Source organism: Phasianus colchicus, unplaced genomic scaffold (genome assembly GCF_987193195.1).
Source record: "Phasianus colchicus unplaced genomic scaffold, bPhaCol1.hap1.1 HAP1_SCAFFOLD_53, whole genome shotgun sequence".
In the NCBI taxonomy this organism is placed as follows: domain Eukaryota; kingdom Metazoa; phylum Chordata; class Aves; order Galliformes; family Phasianidae; genus Phasianus; species Phasianus colchicus.
Genome location: NW_028325230.1, coordinates 508,562 through 529,335, shown reverse-complemented (window position 1 = coordinate 529,335; position 20,774 = coordinate 508,562). Strand labels below are relative to the sequence as shown.

General features: G+C 56.7%; 1 protein-coding gene and 1 long non-coding RNA gene across 10 annotated transcripts; one reads left to right on the top strand and one right to left on the bottom strand.

Moving 5' to 3' along the window:
* Nucleotides 1–698: 698 nt before the first annotated feature.
* Nucleotides 699–13,319, top strand: LOC149911909 (uncharacterized). Of its 9 annotated transcripts, none has more exons than XM_090133141.1 (17): nucleotides 1,477–2,471; nucleotides 3,223–3,549; nucleotides 4,401–4,526; nucleotides 6,284–6,507; nucleotides 6,649–7,153; nucleotides 7,237–7,702; nucleotides 8,216–8,277; nucleotides 8,832–8,985; nucleotides 9,237–9,493; nucleotides 9,828–9,898; nucleotides 10,250–10,329; nucleotides 10,452–10,563; nucleotides 10,929–11,052; nucleotides 11,626–11,763; nucleotides 12,083–12,225; nucleotides 12,430–12,555; nucleotides 12,665–13,319. In XM_090133141.1, the coding sequence occupies exons 6-17, from the start codon at nucleotides 7,624–7,626 to the stop codon at nucleotides 12,783–12,785; spliced, it is 1,467 nt and encodes a 488-aa protein (XP_089989267.1). In that variant the 5' UTR covers nucleotides 1,477–2,471; nucleotides 3,223–3,549; nucleotides 4,401–4,526; nucleotides 6,284–6,507; nucleotides 6,649–7,153; nucleotides 7,237–7,623; the 3' UTR covers nucleotides 12,786–13,319. The 9 variants fall into 9 exon arrangements, with proteins under 9 accessions (XP_089989272.1, XP_089989271.1, XP_089989267.1 ...); XM_090133140.1 differs by having other exon boundaries at nucleotides 4,398–4,526; XM_090133146.1 differs by lacking the exons at nucleotides 1,477–2,471; nucleotides 3,223–3,549 and adding an exon at nucleotides 699–1,306.
* Nucleotides 12,675–20,606, bottom strand: LOC149911908 (uncharacterized). The gene is made up of 3 exons (XR_016462760.1): nucleotides 14,753–20,606; nucleotides 14,457–14,650; nucleotides 12,675–12,765 (listed from the first exon to the last, which is right to left on the bottom strand). It is a non-coding gene; the product is annotated as an uncharacterized LOC149911908 (long non-coding RNA).
* Between the last annotated feature and the right edge of the window lie 168 nt (nucleotides 20,607–20,774).

Below are 20,774 nucleotides of genomic sequence, written 5' to 3'. Positions count from 1 at the left end.
GCTCGGCTGAACGCGAGCCAGCAGCGCCCTGCGCAGGCGGCCGAGAAGCCGGCCGAGCATCAGCAGCAGCAGCAGCAGCTGATCGCCCCGCGCTCAGCCCCGCCCCGCACAGCGCCGGCCTCGGGCCGGCACCGCGACCGCCGCCTGCAGCGGGACGCCAAGGTGCCCCGGAGCCGCTCGTCTCCAGCGGGTTCCCCACGCCACCGCCGGGCCGCGCCGCCCGCCCGGACGCCCCGCTCCCCCACCTGCCGGCGGCCGCCAGCCCGCGCTCGCCGCTCTCCAGCAAGGCCCGCACGGAGCGGGGCGGGGCGGAGCGGGGCGGGGCGGGCCCGGCCTCGCTGAGGTCCCCCACGTCCCCGCCCTCCTCCCGCAGCCGCAGCCGAGGCCCCGGAAGCGGAGCGGGCGCACGACGGCAGGCATCGCGAGGGCAGCCGGGCTGGGGCCATGGGAACGCGCGCGGTGATGTCGCAATGACGGCGCGCCCGCGGACAGAAAGGACCCCGCGCGGAGCGCCCGCCCCGTTCGGCGCACCGACCAATGGCAGAGCGGAGGAGGCGGGGCCGAGCGCGGGCTCTCCGCCAATGGCGGCTGCGGACGCGGGGCCGCCGCCATGGTGATGCCGATGGCGCCGGCGGGATGGAGGAGCCGCGGGGCTCCGTGCGGGGAAAGCGGCGCTCCGCCGCTCCGCTGCCCCGCTGCCCCGCCGCCGCCCTCGGGGACGCCGCGCGGTCGGGGGAAGGCGGCGCGGGGGCACCGCCGCCGGCCCCGTCCGTCCCCCGTCAGAATCCGGCTGTCCTCGGAGGGGGAACCGAGCCGTCCTCCGTCGTTGCGGCGAGGCGCTGCCGGGCTGCGAGAAGCGGCGGCTGACCGCGAGAGGCGGGACCCGCCCGGTGTCCGGGAGCGGCTCCTGGCTGAGCCGGGCAGCCCCGGAAGAGAGGGAGCGATCGCGCGGATCGAGGCGCGTTCGAGCCCGGCACGGAGTCCGGCCCAGCGGAGTCCGCTTCTCGCTCGGCTCCAGTCATCGGCAGCGCTGTGCTGAGCTGCTGCCCCGCAGCTGCAGTCTCCAAGCGCCGTTTTCCATCTGATGCCGTGGAGACGGCGCGCCCTCCCTCATTGCAGCGCGTAAAGCCGCCCCCCCGGCGACAGCGCATGCGTGATGGCGTCCCCGTGGCGACAGCGCCTCAGCGCGTGCGCCGCGCCGTCCCCGCTGGGTGACGTCACCAGCCCCGCGACCCGAGGAGGAGGCGGCCGTGCGGAAGTGGGGCGGCGCACCCCGGGGCTCCGAGCGCCGCCTCAGCTTCTACAGGTGGGTGTTCGGGGGGGGCACCGGGGCGGGGCCGGGGTTAAGGGGGCTGGGGGCCACGTGCCGCTCTGCGTTGGCCCCGCGGGGTCTCTGTGGCGCTCGGGGCTTCCGCTCGGCGGGGGTAGCTGCCCTGTGTCTCCCCGCCTCCCCCGCCCCGTGTATTTCACTGCCCTCCTGCCCTCCCCCCGCCACTGGTCGCCCACAACCTCCCCCGTCGCTCTGTGTGACCCCCGGGGTTGCGCCTCCCCTCCCCTTTTTCCCCCTTCCAGTTCCCCCATTCTGATCACTGTAGTCCTCTTCATCATCATCAAATCATCAAATCACCAAGGTTGGAAAAGACCTTCAAGATCATCCAGTCCAACCATCCACCTACCACCAATATTTCCCCACTAAACCATGTCCCTCAGTACGACATCTAAATGTTTTCTGAACACCTCCTGGGAAGGTGACTCCACCATCTCTTTGGGCAGCCCATTTCAGCATCTAACCACACCTTTGAAGAAGAAATTTTTCCTAATGTCCAATCTGAATCTTCCTGGCACAACTTGAGGCCATAAACACACAACCTGCTGTTAATACTTTTCCTAATGCCCTGACAATACTGAATGAGAAACACATCAACCTCCTGCTAGATATCTCCGAATCAAGTCAGTAGAACAACAGAGAAAGTAGGAGATGCTAACATCTGAGAAAAAATACTGAGAAGGGGAAGTAAAACAAGAAGAAGGCAATGAAGTGGCAGGTGGGTTGTCCCTCCATACCTCTGCTGGTCCTTCACTAAAATTCTTTTCTGAGGGCAGGGCTTTCTTCTCACTGCAATTTCTTGCTTCCTGCAGCCCTTCCCTAAGGCAACAGACACATTCCTGCCAGCTGCATTAATAACTTCCACCTTGTGACACTGAAAACAGTGGGGAACTGTTTAAAAGCATCCTGTCTTGTACAGATACATACAGAAGCAGCAATTACAGTAACAAGAGGAATAATAACGACAAGAAAAAGCACAAGGTGGAAAAAGCCTGTGAAGAAAGTGTGGGCGAAAGCATTTTTTCAGGTTCCTTGCACGAAATATTCCCAAGCAACAGACACTGTGAAGTGGGAGAAATCCAGAACTTCTACAGCATTTTGTCTGAATGCCCTCACAAAGAGAAAGGAGCGGGCTTCAAGACAGGTATCAGGATTTGGCCAATAATAAAACATACCTTTAGTTTTAAATGTGTTCCTTAACCCATTGTGTTACTTTGGCTCTATCTGAAGGGTTGAAAACTAAGTGCTTTTTTCTCTGCTTGTAATCCATTTCCTGTGGGTTGTTACCACCTATCTGTCTGGCAGGAACTACCCCGTTACCCCGTTGATCAAACCTTACCTTTGGATGTCATCCAAAATTACTTAACAGAAAAGAATCCAACTGGCATATCTACTATGAGGAGAATGAGCAACATTTCCTTGAAGAATTTACTCAAAGTAGGCGTGCGTATTATGTGCCAAGAAAAGAAGGAAATTTGATGCTAGCATCAGTTGATGAACATTAGCATATATTCTTTATATGGTACATGCTGAAGGCAATGCTGGAAAAAAAAAATATGAAGAAAAATCATTGTTTTAAGGTCTTCCTGCCTCAATTTAGGGAAAGAAAATGGCAAGTTCTTCAATGGAAAGGCTTTTTTGTTGTTTTGTTTGTTTGTTTGTTTGTTTGTTTTCCATGAAGAATGGAAGTACTTCAAGAGATGGGGGTTTTGTTGTCAATGTCTAAACAAAACATTTGCATTGAATTCAAAATCTGTATGTTTCAGCGTGTCCAACACAGCCAAAATATTTTGCTTAGAGAAGGCAGGCATGTGTTACTATTTTCAATGCGTTTCATGTTTAAAAAAAAAAAAAAAAAAAAAAAAGTCAATAATGAAGCATTCACTCTGATCCAGTTCTCACTGAGTCATTAAGGGCAGGGAACAGAAGAGACAGAAGGATATGAGACATCTTTGAACGCAGCGTATACAGCGGACTACTGAGAAATTCAAACCCAAACGTCTAGACTAAGTGGAAAAACTTGAAGGAAAAGAAAATAAAAACAACACACAAAGACACAACTTGGAACGAAGTCAAAAAACCAGGATGAAATGAAACAAACTCCATCTCCCCTCATGGAGATGTTTTGATGCAGTTTGGCAGACCAGCTATATGCTCACTTCCTGCTCCCAGGCCAGCTGTGAAGATTGCTCTCTGAATTCTGGACTCACAGAATCGTTAAGGTAGGAAAAGGCCATGAATATCATCTGGTTCAACCGTAGACCTCTGGAAGGTTTCCTCCCAGACCACCACCCCCTTCCTTCAGGGGACAGGTGCCATGGTTTATTTTAGTGGGCAGCACCTCCTCAACTTAAGTTCCCTTGCCTTCAGTTCTCTTGCCCCTCTGCAAACACAGCAGCATGCCCCTAAAAATAAACAAAGAAATAAATAAATAATCCTGTGGTTTTGACACCTGTCCTCAAATTCCATGTCTGCTTTGACAGAATTACATGTTTTTAGAGGAGTACTTGGCCTGTGATTTTCAGTTAGTTCTGTCAAGCAGTGCACAGACCTTGGTCTCTGTAAAATGGGGCTCTCAGATAGGGTGAGCAAAGCTCACATGAGGGGAAATCACTAAGGGCAGGCTTGTCAGCAGGTTTGAATCTATCCCCTGAACAAAAAGAAGTGAAAAAACAAATTTGGCATCTTGGAGCCCAAACTGGCAGGCCTGATCTGAAATGACATTGCAGTTTTCATTAGCTAGTAGGAGCTGATTTCTTTCCTCCTTATCCAACGCGACCTTGAAACATACCTTAAGCTTAAGTAGGTTGTTGTAGTCTTCAGGGGCCTATACTAGCTTTCCACTAATGGAAACTAAGTTTTGAACTCCAGGGGATGAAATGAGGTGAACAAAATTGTCTATCTATCTAGTCACAGCTGTAAGATTTAAGGCATATGAAATAAAAAATGGGGCAAAAGGGACACCAAGAACCGGTTTGAACTTTAAGGTAGTAGAATATGTATAGGGCTGGAGCTGAAGAAGTAGCTTAAATAAGAGTCTTGTTTCTTGTTTTTGGCTTTTGTGGTTCAGCAGGGTGCAAGGATGACAAATATTTAATAGCAGACCACTTCTGCCACAAAGCATGGCCATGGCTACAGAGGCTGGATGATGTCAAAGGATACAGAACAGCAGTCGTGTGATTATCCAGTGCATCACGTGGTAAGTAGGGGAGCTAATATGACTCTGACACCAATTCTTAGTCTACAGGCTTTTGTAGGATGGTATTCCTTAGCAGTATCTCTCACCTGGGGGTAAAGGGAAGGAGACCAAACATCCTCGGACAACCACATGCAATTTCTCACCATCATCAAAAAAGTAACCTGCTGTCAGTCATCTGGCTTGCTCCCTTCTGAGGTTACAACCCTTCAACAAAAGCAATTCAACAACAGACCACTCATAAACTCACGGTCAACAAAAATAGTTCTTTTTTTCTATTGCTGGAAGAGCTGCAGCAGTTTCAGTCTCCCGATGAGCTATACCACTGCAGCACTTCTTTGGGCTTGAGTTAGTGGTGCACCACTTTAACTTAGTAGGCTTAGTAAAATACAGAAGGTACTTCACCTTTTTACTGAGAGGGAGGGCAGGAGAGGCAAAAATTGCTACTTCTTGCAAACTACCCTCAGTTTGCAGTATCCTAATGCTCTGTATGAAAGCCTAAAACCACAAAGAAAATGACTATATCTTTAAATATTAGCAATGCAATTTCCTTTCTTCTATTCTTGTGAATTCCAACTGCTTTCCTGATGTTTGCACTTACCAAGTAGACAACCCAGTGATTACTTTCTGTGATCAAACCTGGCAGCTGTGAACTCAAAAGGGCAGGCTGGAACGAAAGCAACACAGCAATGCTGGAGAAAAGAACAGCGTGGCTTCACGTGGTGATGGAGCTTTGTTTCCTATCTCCTCTGAAATTCTGCTCTTTCACATACCCTGCTGTTGTACAGCAAGAGGAAAAAAACAATCAGTGAAAGGGTTGAGTTTGTAGGAGACATGAGCTCCACTTGAAGAGCCATGAGACGTTGGCTGGTATGCTGGTTCAAGGGTATGCTGGTAACTCGTAAACTGAGAAGCCTCCAAGTAAACACTCAGTGTGTCAATAAAAGGCTTGGTGGAGGGCAGAGAAATGTGCTGCTCCTTAAGGCGTGGTGCCCCCATGAACGGATGCACACGGTGTCCATCTCTGCTCTGCATTTAACGCAGGGCCCATGTCCCAGCCCACGTCCCAGCCACGGATCGCGTCCCGACCCATGCCTCGAAGGACTACATCGCAGTGCTCGCCCTATACGCGGGACCAGCTGCTGAGCCCAGATCCCCCAGCGGGGGCAAGGGGCTGCTCAGTAGGGCTGCCCTTTATGCTCTCACCCCCTCGGGCCCCTCCTGCGAGTCTAGGGGGCGCCGAGCTCGAAGGTCGCTCGATGAGGGCCGGGGGTCGCCGGTCCGGTCCGGTCCGGTCCGGGGCAACGGAGAGGCGGCGTGAAGGGCCGTCCGCACACCCCGGGAGCTCCCCGACAGCCCGAGCGGCCGCAAACAGGGTTAAGGCCGAGGCGATTTGCGCGTAATCCCCGGCACGGCCCGGGGAAAGGGGCGCGGTGCCGGGTAGGGGCGGTGAAGGGGGAGGGCAGCTCGGCTAGACCCCCGGGAGCCGGGGGAGGGAGCGGAGCCGGTGGGGAGGGAGGACGGGGCCCGGAGGGGGCCGGGGGGAGAAAAGGGAGGAGCGGCAGGGGGTGGAGGGAAGGAAGAGCGGCGTGGGGAAGCGCTACGCGCCCGAGCGGCGGAGGGAGGGAGGGAGAGGAGGAGGCGGCGGTGGAACGCGCTCGGCTCCGTGGGCCGAAGGTGCCCACCCCTCCCCTCTGTGCCTCCCCCGTTTTGACCCCCAGGGTCCACCTGTCTGCCCCCCCCCCCCCCCCCGGTCCCAGCACCGGATGCCAGCACCGGGACAACCGCCTGTCCCGAAGTCCACACTGTCACTGTAACCATGGAATCTGGGGCCGTACCAACCCGTCTACCTCGAGAGCCCCATCAGCGTCCTACAGCTCCTGGAGCCTGGTGTCGCTGTCACCCTGGCTGTCCATGACTGTCCCAAGCTGTCCCCCCTGCCATGGTGGCACAACTGCAGCGCGGTGCCATCCTCATTGAAGAGGTGACGAGGAGGGGTACAGGGAGGGGGGCTGGGGACAGTTGGGGGACACGTGGGGTGTGACATGGGGTTGGTGGTGTCACCATCGTTGGGTATCACCTTCACTGGATGCCATTGGGTGTCATCGAGTGTCACTGTCTTCAGGTAACACCGTGACACAGGGTGACCTCGATGTGGAACAGCCGTGATGCAGTGTCCCCATCCCTGGCTGTCACTGTTGTTACCGTCATCCGGTGTCGCCATCACTCGTGTGTCACCATCCCTTGGATGACATTATTCCCTGTGCTGTGATCACCACACAGAGGTAGGCACTGGTGGCCCCGCGTTGTCACCGTGCTGTCTCTGAGCCTCTTGCTGTCCTTTGTCACCCCTCCAGGCCTGCCTACAGCCGGACTCAGTGACACTGGAGCCCTCTGGTGCCCATCATTGTCTGCCACGAGGACGGGGACACACACGGTGGTGAACTCTGTGCCACCACCAGAGGAGACCACATGTGACATCAGCGTGGCACAGCCGTGATGCAGTGTCATCATCGTTGTGCGTCGCCAGCAGCTCACCAGCTTCAGCCTGTATGACACGTGGCAAGTTCTCGTGCCATTTGCCGAGTAAACCACGGTGACTGTCAATAATGATATTTCAACCTCGTGAGGTGTGTGTGTGCCTGTGAACGCACAGGTTTTTGTTTATTAAGCAGACGTGAAACAACTTCTCTTACTAAGCCATTAAAGTTAGGCTTGCGTTCTTTCATAACAGAATTCAGTAAGTTAACTGGAACTCCTCCTGGAAGAGGAGATCTCCTCTCCATGCCAGTGACCCAACAGAGCTCCAGGTGACCCGGGCTGATGTCACAGTGCGATGCGCTGCATCACAAGGAGATCTTCCGCAGGGCAGCATCAGTGCCAGCACTTCCCTGCAAGGCCTGGGCGCTGCTGCAGCACTGCTCAGGGGCTCTGTCCTTCTGCGGTCAGGAGTTGGCTCAGGGGCAGCAAGGCTGCACTGGGTGACCTTTGTTGACACGTGGAGGAGCAGGGGCACTTTGCGGAGAATTGTTGGTTGGTTGAGGAGCCTTGTTTGTGGAGGGCATCCTTAGTTCTGAGCTGAGGGCTGTCGGCCAGTGACATGGAAGGCTGCTGGACTGTGAGCCTCAGCTCGGAGCTGGTCTACACGTTCCCAACGCTGCTGGAACTCTCTACCAAAGGTAAGGCTTTCCGGACTCCCTTCCCAAGGCATCGCACGGGGCTGTTAGCTGTCCAAAGCCTCAGCTCCTGCTCTCTGTGCTTGGCTGGGCATGGCTGGGGGCTGCTGCAAGAGCCCTGCCCAAGGGTCCAGCTCTTCTGGGGACCACGTGGCAGCCAGGTCCCAATAGTAGAGCTGCCCAGAGCCCCCAGGTTCCTTTAGGCATGCTCAGTCCCCTGTGATAGGGCAGTCCAAGACCAGGTTTCCCTGGGAGAACACACCTACAGGTGTTTCCGTAGGTTCCTGCTCTGGGAGGAAAGGCATCCTGTGTCCCACAGGTTTCCTATGTCCCCGTTTCCCCTCGGGGCCCTGAATAAGGCTGAAATCAGAGCAAAGCCCAGCTCCGCTAGCCATGGCGGTGCTTTTCTGGGGTGTGTGCGTGTGCCTGTATCGATCACTGTCTGTGTGAGGAGCTTGCCAAGCAGTTGTGAAGAGGCTGTCCTGGAGCATGACATGTCTTTTCTTTCCTTTGCAGAGATTGTGGCGGTCTGGGATGCCGTGTCTGATTACATCCTGGAACAGATGAAGCTGGACAAGGTGGGCTGGTATGCTGGTGGCCCTTGCCCTGGAGAGAGGTTCAGTCCCGCCAAGAGTGTGGGCCTCACAGAGCAGTCCCTCCCTGAGCACCACACTGAGCAGCACTCTGAGCCCAAGCCGGGTGCCCAGAGCAGCCTGTTGGCCAACTGGGAGGGAAACCCAAGGCCAGAGCTGCCCTGAGCAAACGTTCGGCACACGCAGGGGCTTTGCTCTGCCCTGTGATCAGAACGGGGAGAGCCAAGGGAGAAATGGGTGGGGGATTTTTTCTGGCCCTATGCCAAGGATGTCCTTGGGAATAAGTCCCAGGCTTAAGCCCTGTGCTGTAAATGCCCGGGCTCTTCTCTAGCCAAAGGATGTTGGGAAATACTATGCGAAGGTGACTGTCTTGCAGGGATCACAGATTTTTCCAAAGCTTTCCAGAGAGCCCCATCTCACCCTGCTGTCCATCAGGAGTGGGGAGGGCGGAGAGCAGTGACCCCATGCTCTTGATGTTTGTGGCTTTTGCCGCCCCTAAAGTACACACTCGTCAGCCTTTCTGTCTTTTCCCCGTGCAGGGAGTCCTGGTTCCGGGGCTCGGGGTCTTTGCTGGGGTCCGAGAGCAATTCCACAGCAAAGAAGAGGCAGTTTCGGTGCTAAGGCCTGTCTTCCAGCTGGACATCGGGGTGCTGTGGCTGCAGGACCTCCAGTCACCCAATGACATCATCCCTGGTGAGAAGGCAGCAGCCACCTTCCCCTTCCTGTCCCACGTCTGGCTGGGTGTGTTATCCCTGCTCTCTGGAAATGGCCGGGAGCAGCAGAGAATTGTCTGCAAAGCTCGGGGTACAGCGTGAGTTCATCCCGAAGGAACCACAGCTCAAGAGCTGTTTCTCCGAAAGACCTTTTCTATGGGATTTGGTCACGATCATGTTGCATGGGAATGTGGCTTGCTGTGGCAGTGAGGCTGTGCCTTCTCCTTGCAGACGATGTCAAGATTGAGTCGCTCAACTACCGGCAGCTCTCGCGAGCCTCCGGCGTCCCGCTGAACGTGGTGCTGCGCTGCGTGCGAGAGAGCGTGCTCTTATACTGTCACCTCCTGAGGAACAGGGAGCCCGTCTCATTTGTCTTTAAGAACATCGGCGTTATGACGTGCCAAGACGACTTCCTCCTCATGAGGTTCTTCTGCAGCTGCATTGCAACGCTGGAAAGCAATGCCACCATCCTTTCTCTGTTCCGCACTGTAAGTTGAGGAGGTTTTGAGGGTGCGCCATCAGATCACTGCTGGCCAGCCTGGATGTGGCAGGCCAGTCCAATGCTTGTCCCCACGGCTTTCTCCACTAGCAAAGAGATTTCCTGGATCTCTGCCCCTGCAGAAAGCCTGGCAGTGCTCTTGCACAGCCTCTCTATTTGGCCATCCTGCTCCTTCAGAGCAGAACAAAGCTCTGATGTTCACGGAAGAGGCTTTGGTGGAGAGCAGCTTTCTCTTGGCATGGGAGCCAGGCTTGCTTCCTGTCAAGAAGAGCCATGAAAAAATGGCCTTGGCAAGCCTCCAGCAGGTCTGTGTCCCTTTGCAGAGATTTTGGACAGAAGATTCTGCTGACTTCGGGCCAGAGACCACTGCCCATGGGATCCGGGTGTTCCCGAGGTGAGCGCATTTCCTCTGCAGCACTTAGCTGGCCAGGAGACAGGCTTATTTCCCACCTCCTCCTCTGAGACGTGCCCTGCTGGGTCTCCGTGCTCGGCATCCAGTTGGGTAGAAATCCTGGAAAGTCTGGCTCCTGGGAATCATGGTTGTGTTACTGGTGCCCAAGCTGTCCCGATTCTCATCAGAGAGAATGGACTGCACGTGCAGAGGAATTTGGGCTACGTGTGCTGGTTTGGCATGGCCAGGAAGGAAAAGGATGCCACGCTTTGCATAGCACATAGATAAATACCGCCAACAGCTGCATGGGTAGGAGGTCATCCTTCTTCAAGGGTTGTCACTCTTTGTTTCCAGGTTTCAGCTCACTGTGGAAAAGAGCAGAGCAGAGGTTGCCGCGGAAAAGAAAGCTGCAGTAGAGCGGAAGATGAGTAGAGGTGAGGGAACGGGTCCCAGCTGTAGGGAGGTGGGCCCTGTCCCGTGCCGGGTGGCTGGATCCAGGTTCACGTGCTGTGTCCGTTGGGCTGCTCTGAAGAACTTCTTTCTGTCTTGGTTCCAGGGGGCTCTGCCGGCAGGCTGCTGCAGAGGCGGAAGACACTTCCCCCCTCCATGCTGCTGCAGCGCAAGCCAAGCTCAAGGCAGAAAGATGTGGCGAAGGAGCCTTCTGCCAGGTGAGAGCCTTGGGTGAAAAGAAGAAGGAGATGCGTGTGCTCGTGTAGGAGTAGCCTCCCCTTTGGAGCTGCCAGCTCTCAGCACCCAGAAAGGCTCCTGACACACGTGTCCCAGTGGGAGCCGTTCTCTCCAGGGATGGCAAGCACGTGGCACAATTGCTCGAGGCAGACACACCAGCTTCATGTTCCACCCTGGCCCCCGATCCCTGGGGGAGCTGAATGCTGATCCCCATTGATGGCAGAAGCTCTTCTCCCTTCAGGGGTCTCTCCGCACTGCACCGGAGCCCATCTTTACAGCTGTGGGAGCACGGGGGGAGACTGAGGTGCCCTGGGCTCCTGCAGACTCCTCTTGTGTCTGTTTGCAGCGCGCTCCCGCCATGTGCAGGCAGCTCCCGCAGGACGAAGACAGCGGGACAGAAGGAAGCATCTACTCCTGCCCAGACCAGCACTGCACTCCCTGCCACAGAGGAGTCTAAGAGGGTGCTGCAGGTACCGGCCCTGCCTTGCTACGGGGACTGTGCTGCTTGAGACTGCACAAATGACAGAATGGTAGAATCATAGAGAAGTTTGGGTTGGAAGGGGCCACTCAGACCACCTAGTTCCAATCCCCTGCTGTAGGCAGGGACACCTGTCTCTAGACCAGGTTGCTCTAAACCTGACCCAGCCTGGCCTTGAGTGCTTCCACAGGGAGGGAAGCAAAAGCCTCTGTGTGTGCAGTGACCTGGAGCACAGCCCTTGGGGTGCCATCATTTCACATTTCTACCCGCTCCTTCAGCTCCTCTTCAGTAGATGGAGGGTGCTGCACACCTTCCCTATCTTTTCTCGCCTCCTGGCCTGCCACCTGCCACAGCACTCTGATTTTGAGCAGGGGCCATGAGAGTGGAATACGACCTCTGAGCCACGTTTGCTACAAGTTGCGGATCCCGTCCTGCCTTTAGGGCCCCTGGTCTTTCAGGGACAAAACAGTGCTGACCGGCTGCCAGAGGCGAGGAGCAGGAGCGTGGAGCTGAAGGAAAGTCCCAGGGGCTGAGGCTGATCCTGTATGCTGCTGTGTCTCTGCAGGAGCTCCGGGAAGTGTCTGCATTGTGGAAAGAAGTAGACCGCACGTGGCCCATGCACCAGCAGCAAGTAGAGCAAGCACGGGCAGAAAGGGCGGTGTGGGAAGGCTGGAGCGTAGGGGCGGACCAGCGTCCACCCCAGGTACTGTCAGGGATCGAGCCTGCTGGCAACAGCCGCCATCCTCTGAGCCAGGCTGCGAGCTCAGCAGGACTGAGGGGGTGGGGAGTGGGACAGGCGCCGTGCAGCATGGCAGGGGCTGGCCTGCTCCTCCCTGGGAGGAGAGCTTGGCACCTCACAGGGAGAGCCCTGCAGGGAGAAGGGAAGGGCGGCGGGCAGCCGTGGGCTGGCAGGGCCAAGTCTCCTGCTTGCCGAGGCCTGCTGCAGGGCCCTTGACAGAGGGCTTCTGAGAAACAGCCCCGTGCTCCCAGCCACTTTGCTGACAGCGTCTCCTCTTTGGCAGCTGATGGCCAGGCAGAGCATGCGTGCTCCGCATCCTCCAGCCCAGCCCAGGGGACAGCAAGTGGAGAGGAGGTGGAGGAAGGATGTGGATCCTCTGCCGGGAAGTAAAATGGGAACAGCGACCAAGCTGGCACTGCATGCTGAGTAAGTGTGTGCGGGCTCTGCTGGCTGCCTGAGGCACTCGGGCAGCTGTGACCCTGCAGCTCGGGGACAGGCACGGCCCGGCCAAAAACTCTGGCGGGGTGCAAGGGTGGGGACACGCGGCAGCACGGGGATGCTGGGCTGGGTGAGGGGAGAGGCAGGGGGGCTCAGCAGAGCCCAAGGGATGACTTTCTCCTCCTGCTGCAGCCTCCTTTCCCCACGAGTGGCTCAGGTGCTCCAAAGGTTGGAGCCGCACCTCCATCAGCAAGAGGCTTTTGCCAGCACAGCGGAAAGAAACCGGCAGAAGCTGGAGCTGAAGCGGCAGCTCCCCTGGTAAGCTCCACAGGCAGCAGATCCTGAGAGCCGGGCTGGAGCCCAGCCTGCACTACTTGCCTGCGCTCAGCCCGTAACGCTCCGTGCGCTGTTCTTTTCACCTCCATAGTGCTCGATGCTCGCGTCGCTCCAGAGGGGAAGGTGCAGCCAACGGTGGTGACCGCGGTGGAGCTCTCGGCAAGGGGGCTGGGAAGCTGTCCAGATTTCCACCTGTGAATGGAAGATCGTAGAATCAAAGACTCATTGAATGGCCTAGGTTGAAAAGGGCATTGAAGGTCGTCTAGTTTCAACCCACCTGCTATGTGCGGGGTCGCCGACCACCAGACCGGGCTGCCCAGAGCCATATCCAGCCTGGCCTAGAACGCCTCCAGGGATGGGGCATCCCCCACCTCTCGGCAAGCTGTTCCAGCACGTCACCACCCTCCGCGGGAAGAACTGCTAACATCTAACCAAATTCTGCCCCCCCTTCCACAGTTTAAAACCATTCCCCCTTGTCCTGTCACTATCCAGCCTCGTCAACGGCCGTTCCCCCTCCACTTTATATCCTCCCTTCAAGAATTGGCCACAATGAGGTCTCCCCGGAGCCTTCTCCTCACCAAACTAAGCAAGCCCAGTTCCCTCCACCTTTCTCAATAGGAGAGGTGCTCCAGCCCTCTGATCATCTTAGTGGCCCTCCTCTGGATTCGATCCAAAGCTCTGCGTCTTTCTTGTACTGGGGCCCCAGCCCTGGACGCAGTACTCCCAATAAAAATAAATTGGCCTTATTTCCAGTCGGTCTGCTGGTGTCGTGTCTGTTGCCATCAACTAATGTGATGGAGCCGTGCTTTGAGAGAGGAGTTTGGGTGGCAACAAGAGCTGCTCCCAAGGCCCGGTAGGCCCATGCTCTCCAAGAGCGGATTCCCAGGACGGCAGCCATCTCTGCTGGCCGTGCACACTTCCTGTGCAGAAGAATTGATGTGTCCCCTCGTATCCCCATAGCTCCCTCCCAGCAACAGAAATTCCGTGGGAGAACCGCAGGGGAGCTCTGTGGGGACGAGGAGCAGGCAGGGGCATAGGGAACATGAGGGCTTCTGAAAGGCCTCTCCTTTCCCCAGAGGGCTTGTGAGCACTCCTGCCTGCAGCTGGGAACTGTATTGCCAGGAGCTCTGCAAAGGTGGATTTGCTTGTAACTGTAGGCAGGGAGTTTCAAACCAACACTGCCGTCCACAAGGGGAACATTTACATTCTCTCTCTGACAGCACTGAGACAAAGATTTGAGCTGGCAGTCTGAAGGCCACATTAAGCTTGACTGGAACAGCTGTACAGTGAGAAACCATTTGCCTTTTCACGGGGAACACAGCTGGAAGGGAAATCCAGAACAGGGGAAAGGAAGGCAGATGGTTGCCAGGCAGAGCTCTGAGCACAAGGAGATCTTGGAGTGGATGCTCCTGGAAGAGATGCTCAGACACATGCGAGATGAGGACGCGATCCAAGACAGCCAGCACAGCTTCACCAAGGGCAGATCGTGCCTGAGCCATCTGGTGGCCTTCTACATTGGGAGTGCCGGCACTGGTGGTCCAAGGAGGGGCAACTGATGTCATGCACCTGGGCTTGTGTGATGCCTTTGACATGGTCCCGCCCCATATCCTTATCTCTAATTGGAGAGAGATGGATTTGAGGAGCAGCCTCTCGAGTGGATAGAGAATTGGCTGGATGGTGGAAGCCAGAGGGTTGTTGTCAGTGGCTCCACATCCCGGCGGAGGCCGGTCACCAGCGCTGTCCCCCAGGGGTCCATCTGGGGGCACACTAACACTACTCGATAGCCTAATGGGGTGTGACTGATCAGCCCCGCCCCGCTGCCGGTACTGCTGGCTCTGCCCTCGCCCCGTTGCCGGCTCGTTAACGGGAGCCCCCGCACTTACCGCTCACCGACAGCGATCGCAACCCTCCTTGCGGTGTAGTCCCGCGTACGGGCGGCTTACGGTTTCTCCTCGCTGAAACAGCCCGCCTGATCCTCACAGCCCGACTCCTCCTCTCCGTCTGTGGTGGGCAGCGACGCGAGGCTGCCCTCCCAGAGGCTTCTTCTCGGCGGGGGCGCGGATGCAGAGCCGTTGCCCTGGCGACGTCCCCGCCGCGTCAGCCGCTCTCGCCAGAGCTGCCCGGCCGCTCTGTTGTCTCGGGGATCCTGGGTGAGGGGACCGAGCGAAAGCCCCCGTACCTCGCGGTCGGTCGCTGCGGTTCTGGCTGGAACAGCTCCGAAGCAGCGAACCTCGGCGATCGAGGCTTCTTGCGAGGCACAGTCATCGAGGCAGAAGGGAGAAGCGTTCATTTGTGTCCCCGTGCGAAGTTCCGGAGGAGAAACGAGGCTGTTCTCCCCCCTGAAGCCGAAACGGAAAGTTTCGGAACTATCGCTCATGGGTTCCTTTTGCTAAACTCACACGTTGGTTCTTAAACCGATGTGCTAATCCCTGCTGCCGAACAGAGCACCCCACATCAATCCCTCCTCTTCCTTTGAGGATTATGGTGTTTGTATGGTTGGAAATATCCAGATAATTGCATAGAGAGACGCTTGGAAGGAGGATCGAGGGGAGTATCTTGATGCCTGCCTGTTGCATCCCATCCTTGGAGCTCTGCCCTCCCCCGAGTCGCTCTCCCACCTCCCCAGGAGATCCCTGAGGGCTCTCCGTCCCCCCACTCTCCCGGTCTTCTTCGCCCCCCACTGCCCTTCGAGCCCCACTCAGGCTTCAGGCCCCGTGCCCCCCGTCCCCCACCCAGGGTATTTCACTGCCTTCCCCCCACCTCCACCACGGGTCGCCTACAACCCCTGGAGTCCCTCAGTCTGACCCCTGGGGTTCCACTCTCTCCCCTGTCCCCACCTCCAATTCCCCCATTCTCATCGATGGAGTCCTCGTCCACCCCTCCCCAGTTGTTCCTCCACCAGTGTCTGCCCCTGTTCCCCATTCTGACCCCCAGGGTCCCATGCCTGGCCCCCTCCCATCCCGTTCCTTCCTCAGTCCCCCACTCTGATCCCTTGTGTCCCCTTTCCCGCCCCCCCCGTACGTCTTCCCATTTTGTCCCGCAGATTCATCCCCCCCCCAGTCCCCTCTACCTGACCTCCAGAATTCCCTGTCCCCCCAAATACCCCCACTCTAATTCCCCTATTCTGAACCATAGTCTCCTACCATCCCCCAGTCCCCTCAGTTTGCCCCCCTCCTTCCTGACCCCATTTTCTGATCCATAGAGTCCCCTGTACCCCCCATGCCCTCCTTCCTGACCTCTAGAGTCCATTCCCCCATTTTGACCCCCAATATTCCCTAACAGGACCCCCCTTATGTCCCATAGTAGCCCCCCACAACCACCAGCTCTCCCCTCCCTCCTTCCCCCAGGCCCCCTTTCCACTCATGGAAGCTTCATTCTCCTCCCCCCAGTCATCCCCCCACAACCCCCACTCTCTGCCCTAGACCCCCTTTACAGAATCACAGAATCACAGAATCACAGAATCACAGAATGGCCAGGGTTGGAAGGGACTTCAAGGATCACAAATCTCCAACCCCCCTGCCACATGCAGGGCCACCAATCTCCCTGTTTAATGCTAGGCCAGGCTGCCCAGGGCCCCATCCAATCTGGCCTTGAACACCTCCAGGGATGGACAGGGCATCCACAACCTCTCTGGGCAGCTGTTCCAGCACCTCACCACTCTCTCTGTAAAGAATTTCCCCAACGTCCAACCTAAATCTCCCCTCCCTCAACTTCAAACTATTTCCCCTCGTCCTGCAGTCATCAACCCTTTCAAAGAGTTGATTCCCCTCCTGTTTTAGGCTCCTTTTAGGTACTGAAATGCTGCAATGAGGTCGCTCCTCAGCCTTCTTTTCTCCAGGTTGAACAAGCCCAACTCCCTCAGCCTGTTTTCATAGGGGAGGTGCTCCAGTCCCCTGATCATCTTCGTGGCCCTCCTCTGGACCCTCTCCAACAGCTCCCTGTCTTTCTTGTACTGGGGGCTCCACACTTGGACGCAGTATTCCAGATGGGGCCTCACAAGAGGGGAACAACCAAGAACAATCACCTCCCTGTCCCTGCTGGCCACCCCTCTTCTGATGGAGCCCAGGATACCATTTGCCTTCCGAGCCACAAGGGCACACTGCTGGCTCATGTTAATTCATCCATCAAGACCCCCAGGTCCTTCTCCACAGGGCTGCTCTCAAGGACCGCTCCTTCCAGTCTGTAGGGATGCCTGGGATTCCTCCGGCCCAAGTGCAAAACTCTGCACTTTGCTGTGTTGAACCTCATCAGGTTCACTCAGGCCCACCTTTCTAGCCTCTCGAGGTCCCTCTGAATGGCATCCCTTCCTTCAACCGTGTCAACCACACCACTCAGCTTGGTGTCGTCAGCAAACTTGCTGAGGGTGCACTCGATTCCGTCATCGATGTCATTGATAAAGATGTTAAAGAGCACCGATCCCAAGACAGACCCCTGGGGGAAGCCACTCATTACCAGCCTCACCTGGACATGGAGGCATTGATGACCACCTTCTGTCTGTGGCCTTTCAACCAGTTTCTTATCCATCGAGTGGTCCACCCATCAAATCCACATCCCTCCGGTTTGGAGATAAGGATGTGGCGGGGGACCATGTCAAAGGCCTTGCTCAAGTCCAGGTAAATGACATCGGTCGCCTTTCCCTTGTCCACCGATGCCGTCACTCCATCATAAAAGGCCACCAGACTGGCCAAGCATGACCTTCCTCTGGTGAAGCCGTGCTGGCTGTCACGGATCACACGCCCTTTCCTCATGTGATCAAGCATGTCATCCAGGATGATCTGTTCCATGATCTTCCCAGGCACAGAGGTGAGAATTCACTGGCCTGTAGTTCCCAGGGTCCTCCTATTTTTTTTTTTAATATATATATTTTTTTAATTATTTCTTTTACACTCTATAGAAGCTCCCCACAACTCCCCAGTTTTTCCCTTCCATCCCTCCCTCCATCACCAGAACCCCTTTCCACCCCACAGCAGTCCCACTCACTCACACCTTCCCCCCCTAGATTCCACACAACCCCCCTTTCCAGCCCAAAAAAGTCCCACTGACCCCTTTCTCACCCCACCCACACCCTCCTTTATCCCCTCTTATCCCCACTTGGAATCATGCAGAAGGATCTGCATGAGACATCCTAGAGAGGTTTGGGGGCTCCAGGGGGCTCTTCTGGACTCAACCAGAAGAGTCTGGAGATATCCCAGAGGGACCTGGTGTAGGGATCCTGCTTTGGCAGGGGGGTTGGACTCGATGATCTCTGGAGGTCCCTTCCAACCCCTACGATTCTGTGATTCTGTGACCTTGGGATGTCCAGGGAGTCCCCGGGTTGGTCCTGTGGCACCATGGAAGGATCTGGAAGTTCCCACTATGGGCCCAAGAGCTCTGAGGAGTCCCTGGGCTGATCTGGAAATGGCCCAGCAGGGTCTGGTAGGGTCCAGGGAGTTCTCATGTGGGTCTGAGTGGTCCTGGAGTCATCCAGAAGGGTCTGGGGATGTCCCAGAGGAGTCCTGGGGTGTCCAGTGGGTGCTCATGCGAATCTGGGGGGTCTGGCCATCCGTCTCATCATCTGCTGTAACATGACCACAGCACTTTCATCAGTGGTTTGGACTCACAGCGACAAGACGCACTTTGTCAACTGTGTCACCAAGGAATCATAAGAATTGGAATCGTTGGAACTGGTTAATATGGACTGCTGTTTGTACTCTACAGAACCCATCCTTGTTCAGTGTATTAATTTTAGTTTAGCTACTTTTAGGATTGTTTTTGAACCGTGCTTCTTTTTCTCTTAATAGCGAAGGGGGAGATGTGGGATAAAGAAAGTCATTATCTTGCTAATGAGTAAAGAAACTTAGCAGTAACTTGAGCCAGACGTAAACACACACGAGGCTCCTGCTTCCTACATGTAAGTTGCTGTTGCACGGGTATAAAAGGTTGTAAGCATCTTCAGTAAAGGTCCTTCATCGTTCCTTCTGCACCAGCAAGGGAGTCTGAGCCTCTCCGCACCAGCAAGGGAGCTCGGAGCCCTCTTGCCAACAAAGAGGAGAGGAGAGGAGAGGAGAGAAGGAGAGGAGAGAAAAGATTGAGCAGAACAAAGGAAAAAGGGAAGAGAGGAGCTTGTAAGGGGGAGAAGAGTGATGAACGAGAGGGGAGAAGAAAGAGGGCAGAAAAGAAGAGAGGATACAGGTAAGAAGAGCAGATCTAAAAAGATCCTTTTTCGGAGCAGGACACCATCACTCTGATCAGAGTGCTGTCATCTGTTCCCAGGCCCTAGAAAGGAAAGCAGCCCCGTGCAGCTAACACAGAACGTGCTGGAGAATCACTGACAGACACAAAGGTCTCAGTGCCCAGTCTTGTGCAGGAGCATTTACCTGCTCTTAATTACAGCAATTTTGCATTAATGGAGCGATCCATTAGCAGCTAGTGTGGAGAAGAGGAGGCCCAGGGCAGACCTTATTGCTCTCTATAACTACCTGAAGTGAGGTTGTAGTGAGCTGGGTGTTGGCCTCTCCTCTCATGTAACTGGTGACAGAACTAGAGGGAATGGCTTCAAGCTGCACCAGGGGAGATTTACGCTGGACGTTAGGAAATACTACTTCTCTCAAAGAGTGGTCAGGCAGTGGAATGGGCTGCCCACGGAGGTGGTGGAGTCACCGACCCTGGAGGTGTTCAAGGAACGTTTGGATTTCGTGTTGAGGGATATGGTTTAGTGAGAACTATTGGTAATAGGTGGACGGTTGGACTGGATGATCTTACAGGTCTTCTCTAACCTTGGTGTTTCTGCGATCTTCTGTGATCTTCCCAGTCCCCAGTCCTGCCCTGTGCTGGTGCTCTGCAACAAACAGCAGTCCAACACACTGTGTCCCTGCAGAATCACAGAATCGCTCACGTTGGAAAAGACCTTCAAGAGCATCGAGTCCAACCATGACCTGAGCAAAGTACCCCAACTCTAACAACCCTCCTCTAAATCATGTCCCGGAGCACCACATCCAAACAGTTTTTAAACATGTTTGGGGATGGTGACTCAACCACCTCCCCAGGGAGCCCATTCCAGTGCTCAACAACCCTTACTGTTTAGAAGTTTGTCCTGATATCCAACCTAAACTTACCACATGCCTGTGCGTTCTGTGCAACCCCACAGATGTGACAATGGGGACTGGCTTCTCAAAGGAAACGGTGTCAGGAGGAAGCAGCTGATCCTGCCACTCACGCTGCTATTCTGGGAGTCCCTCCCCAGGACTCCCACAGCTTCCTCCTACCAGCCCCGCTCAGCTCCTCGCGGGCTGCAGACGCTGCTGAGGCTCTCGCACTCCACGGCCGTCATCTTCTTCTCGTGCTGCCGGACCGCTCTCTGCAGGGCTGCGCTGAGTTCCTGCCGCTGCAGCCAGAACCGCAGCTCCCGTGCTGACGGATGGAGGAGCTTCGTGCCGGCACCCACAGCACGTGGTCCCCGGGCTGCCGGTGGCACGGCAGGATGCTCCCCTCCCTGTCTCCCATCGCCCCTCAGCTACGCCATCCGCCTATAATCTGCCTAAGGATTCCAAAGACCCTGCAGAGGGCTCCGGTCAGGCCGATCGACGGCTGATGCCAACGGCACGAGGTTCGACACCACCACACGCCGGGTCCCGCACTTTGGTCACAACGACCCCAGGCATCGCTGCGGGCTTGGGGCAGAGCGGCCGGAAGGCCGCGTGGAGGAAAAGGATCCGGAGCTGCGGGCCGACGCTCGGCTGAACGCGAGCCAGCAGCGCCCTGCGCAGGCGGCCGAGAAGCCGGCCGAGCATCAGCAGCAGCAGCAGCAGCTGATCGCCCCGCGCTCAGCCCCGCCCCGCACAGCGCCGGCCTCGGGCCGGCACCGCGACCGCCGCCTGCAGCGGGACGCCAAGGTGCCCCGGAGCCGCTCGTCTCCAGCGGGTTCCCCACGCCACCGCCGGGCCGCGCCGCCCGCCCGGACGCCCCGCTCCCCCACCTGCCGGCGGCCGCCAGCCCGCGCTCGCCGCTCTCCAGCAAGGCCCGCACGGAGCGGGGCGGGGCGGAGCGGGGCGGGGCGGGCCCGGCCTCGCTGAGGTCCCCCACGTCCCCGCCCTCCTCCCGCAGCCGCAGCCGAGGCCCCGGAAGCGGAGCGGGCGCACGACGGCAGGCATCGCGAGGGCAGCCGGGCTGGGGCCATGGGAACGCGCGCGGTGATGTCGCAATGACGGCGCGCCCGCGGACAG

Excerpts from the sequence above, each read along its gene's own strand:
- LOC149911909 (XM_090133138.1), top strand. The coding sequence starts at position 8,026 with ATGTCCCCGTTTCCCCTCGGGGCCCTGAATAAGGCTGAAATCAGAGCA. Across the intron at positions 9,494-9,827 it reads TCCTTTCTCTGTTCCGCACT|AGATTTTGGACAGAAGATTC; the intron begins GTAAGTTGAGGA and ends GTCCCTTTGCAG. Across the intron at positions 12,226-12,429 it reads AAGCTGGCACTGCATGCTGA|CCTCCTTTCCCCACGAGTGG; the intron begins GTAAGTGTGTGC and ends CTCCTGCTGCAG.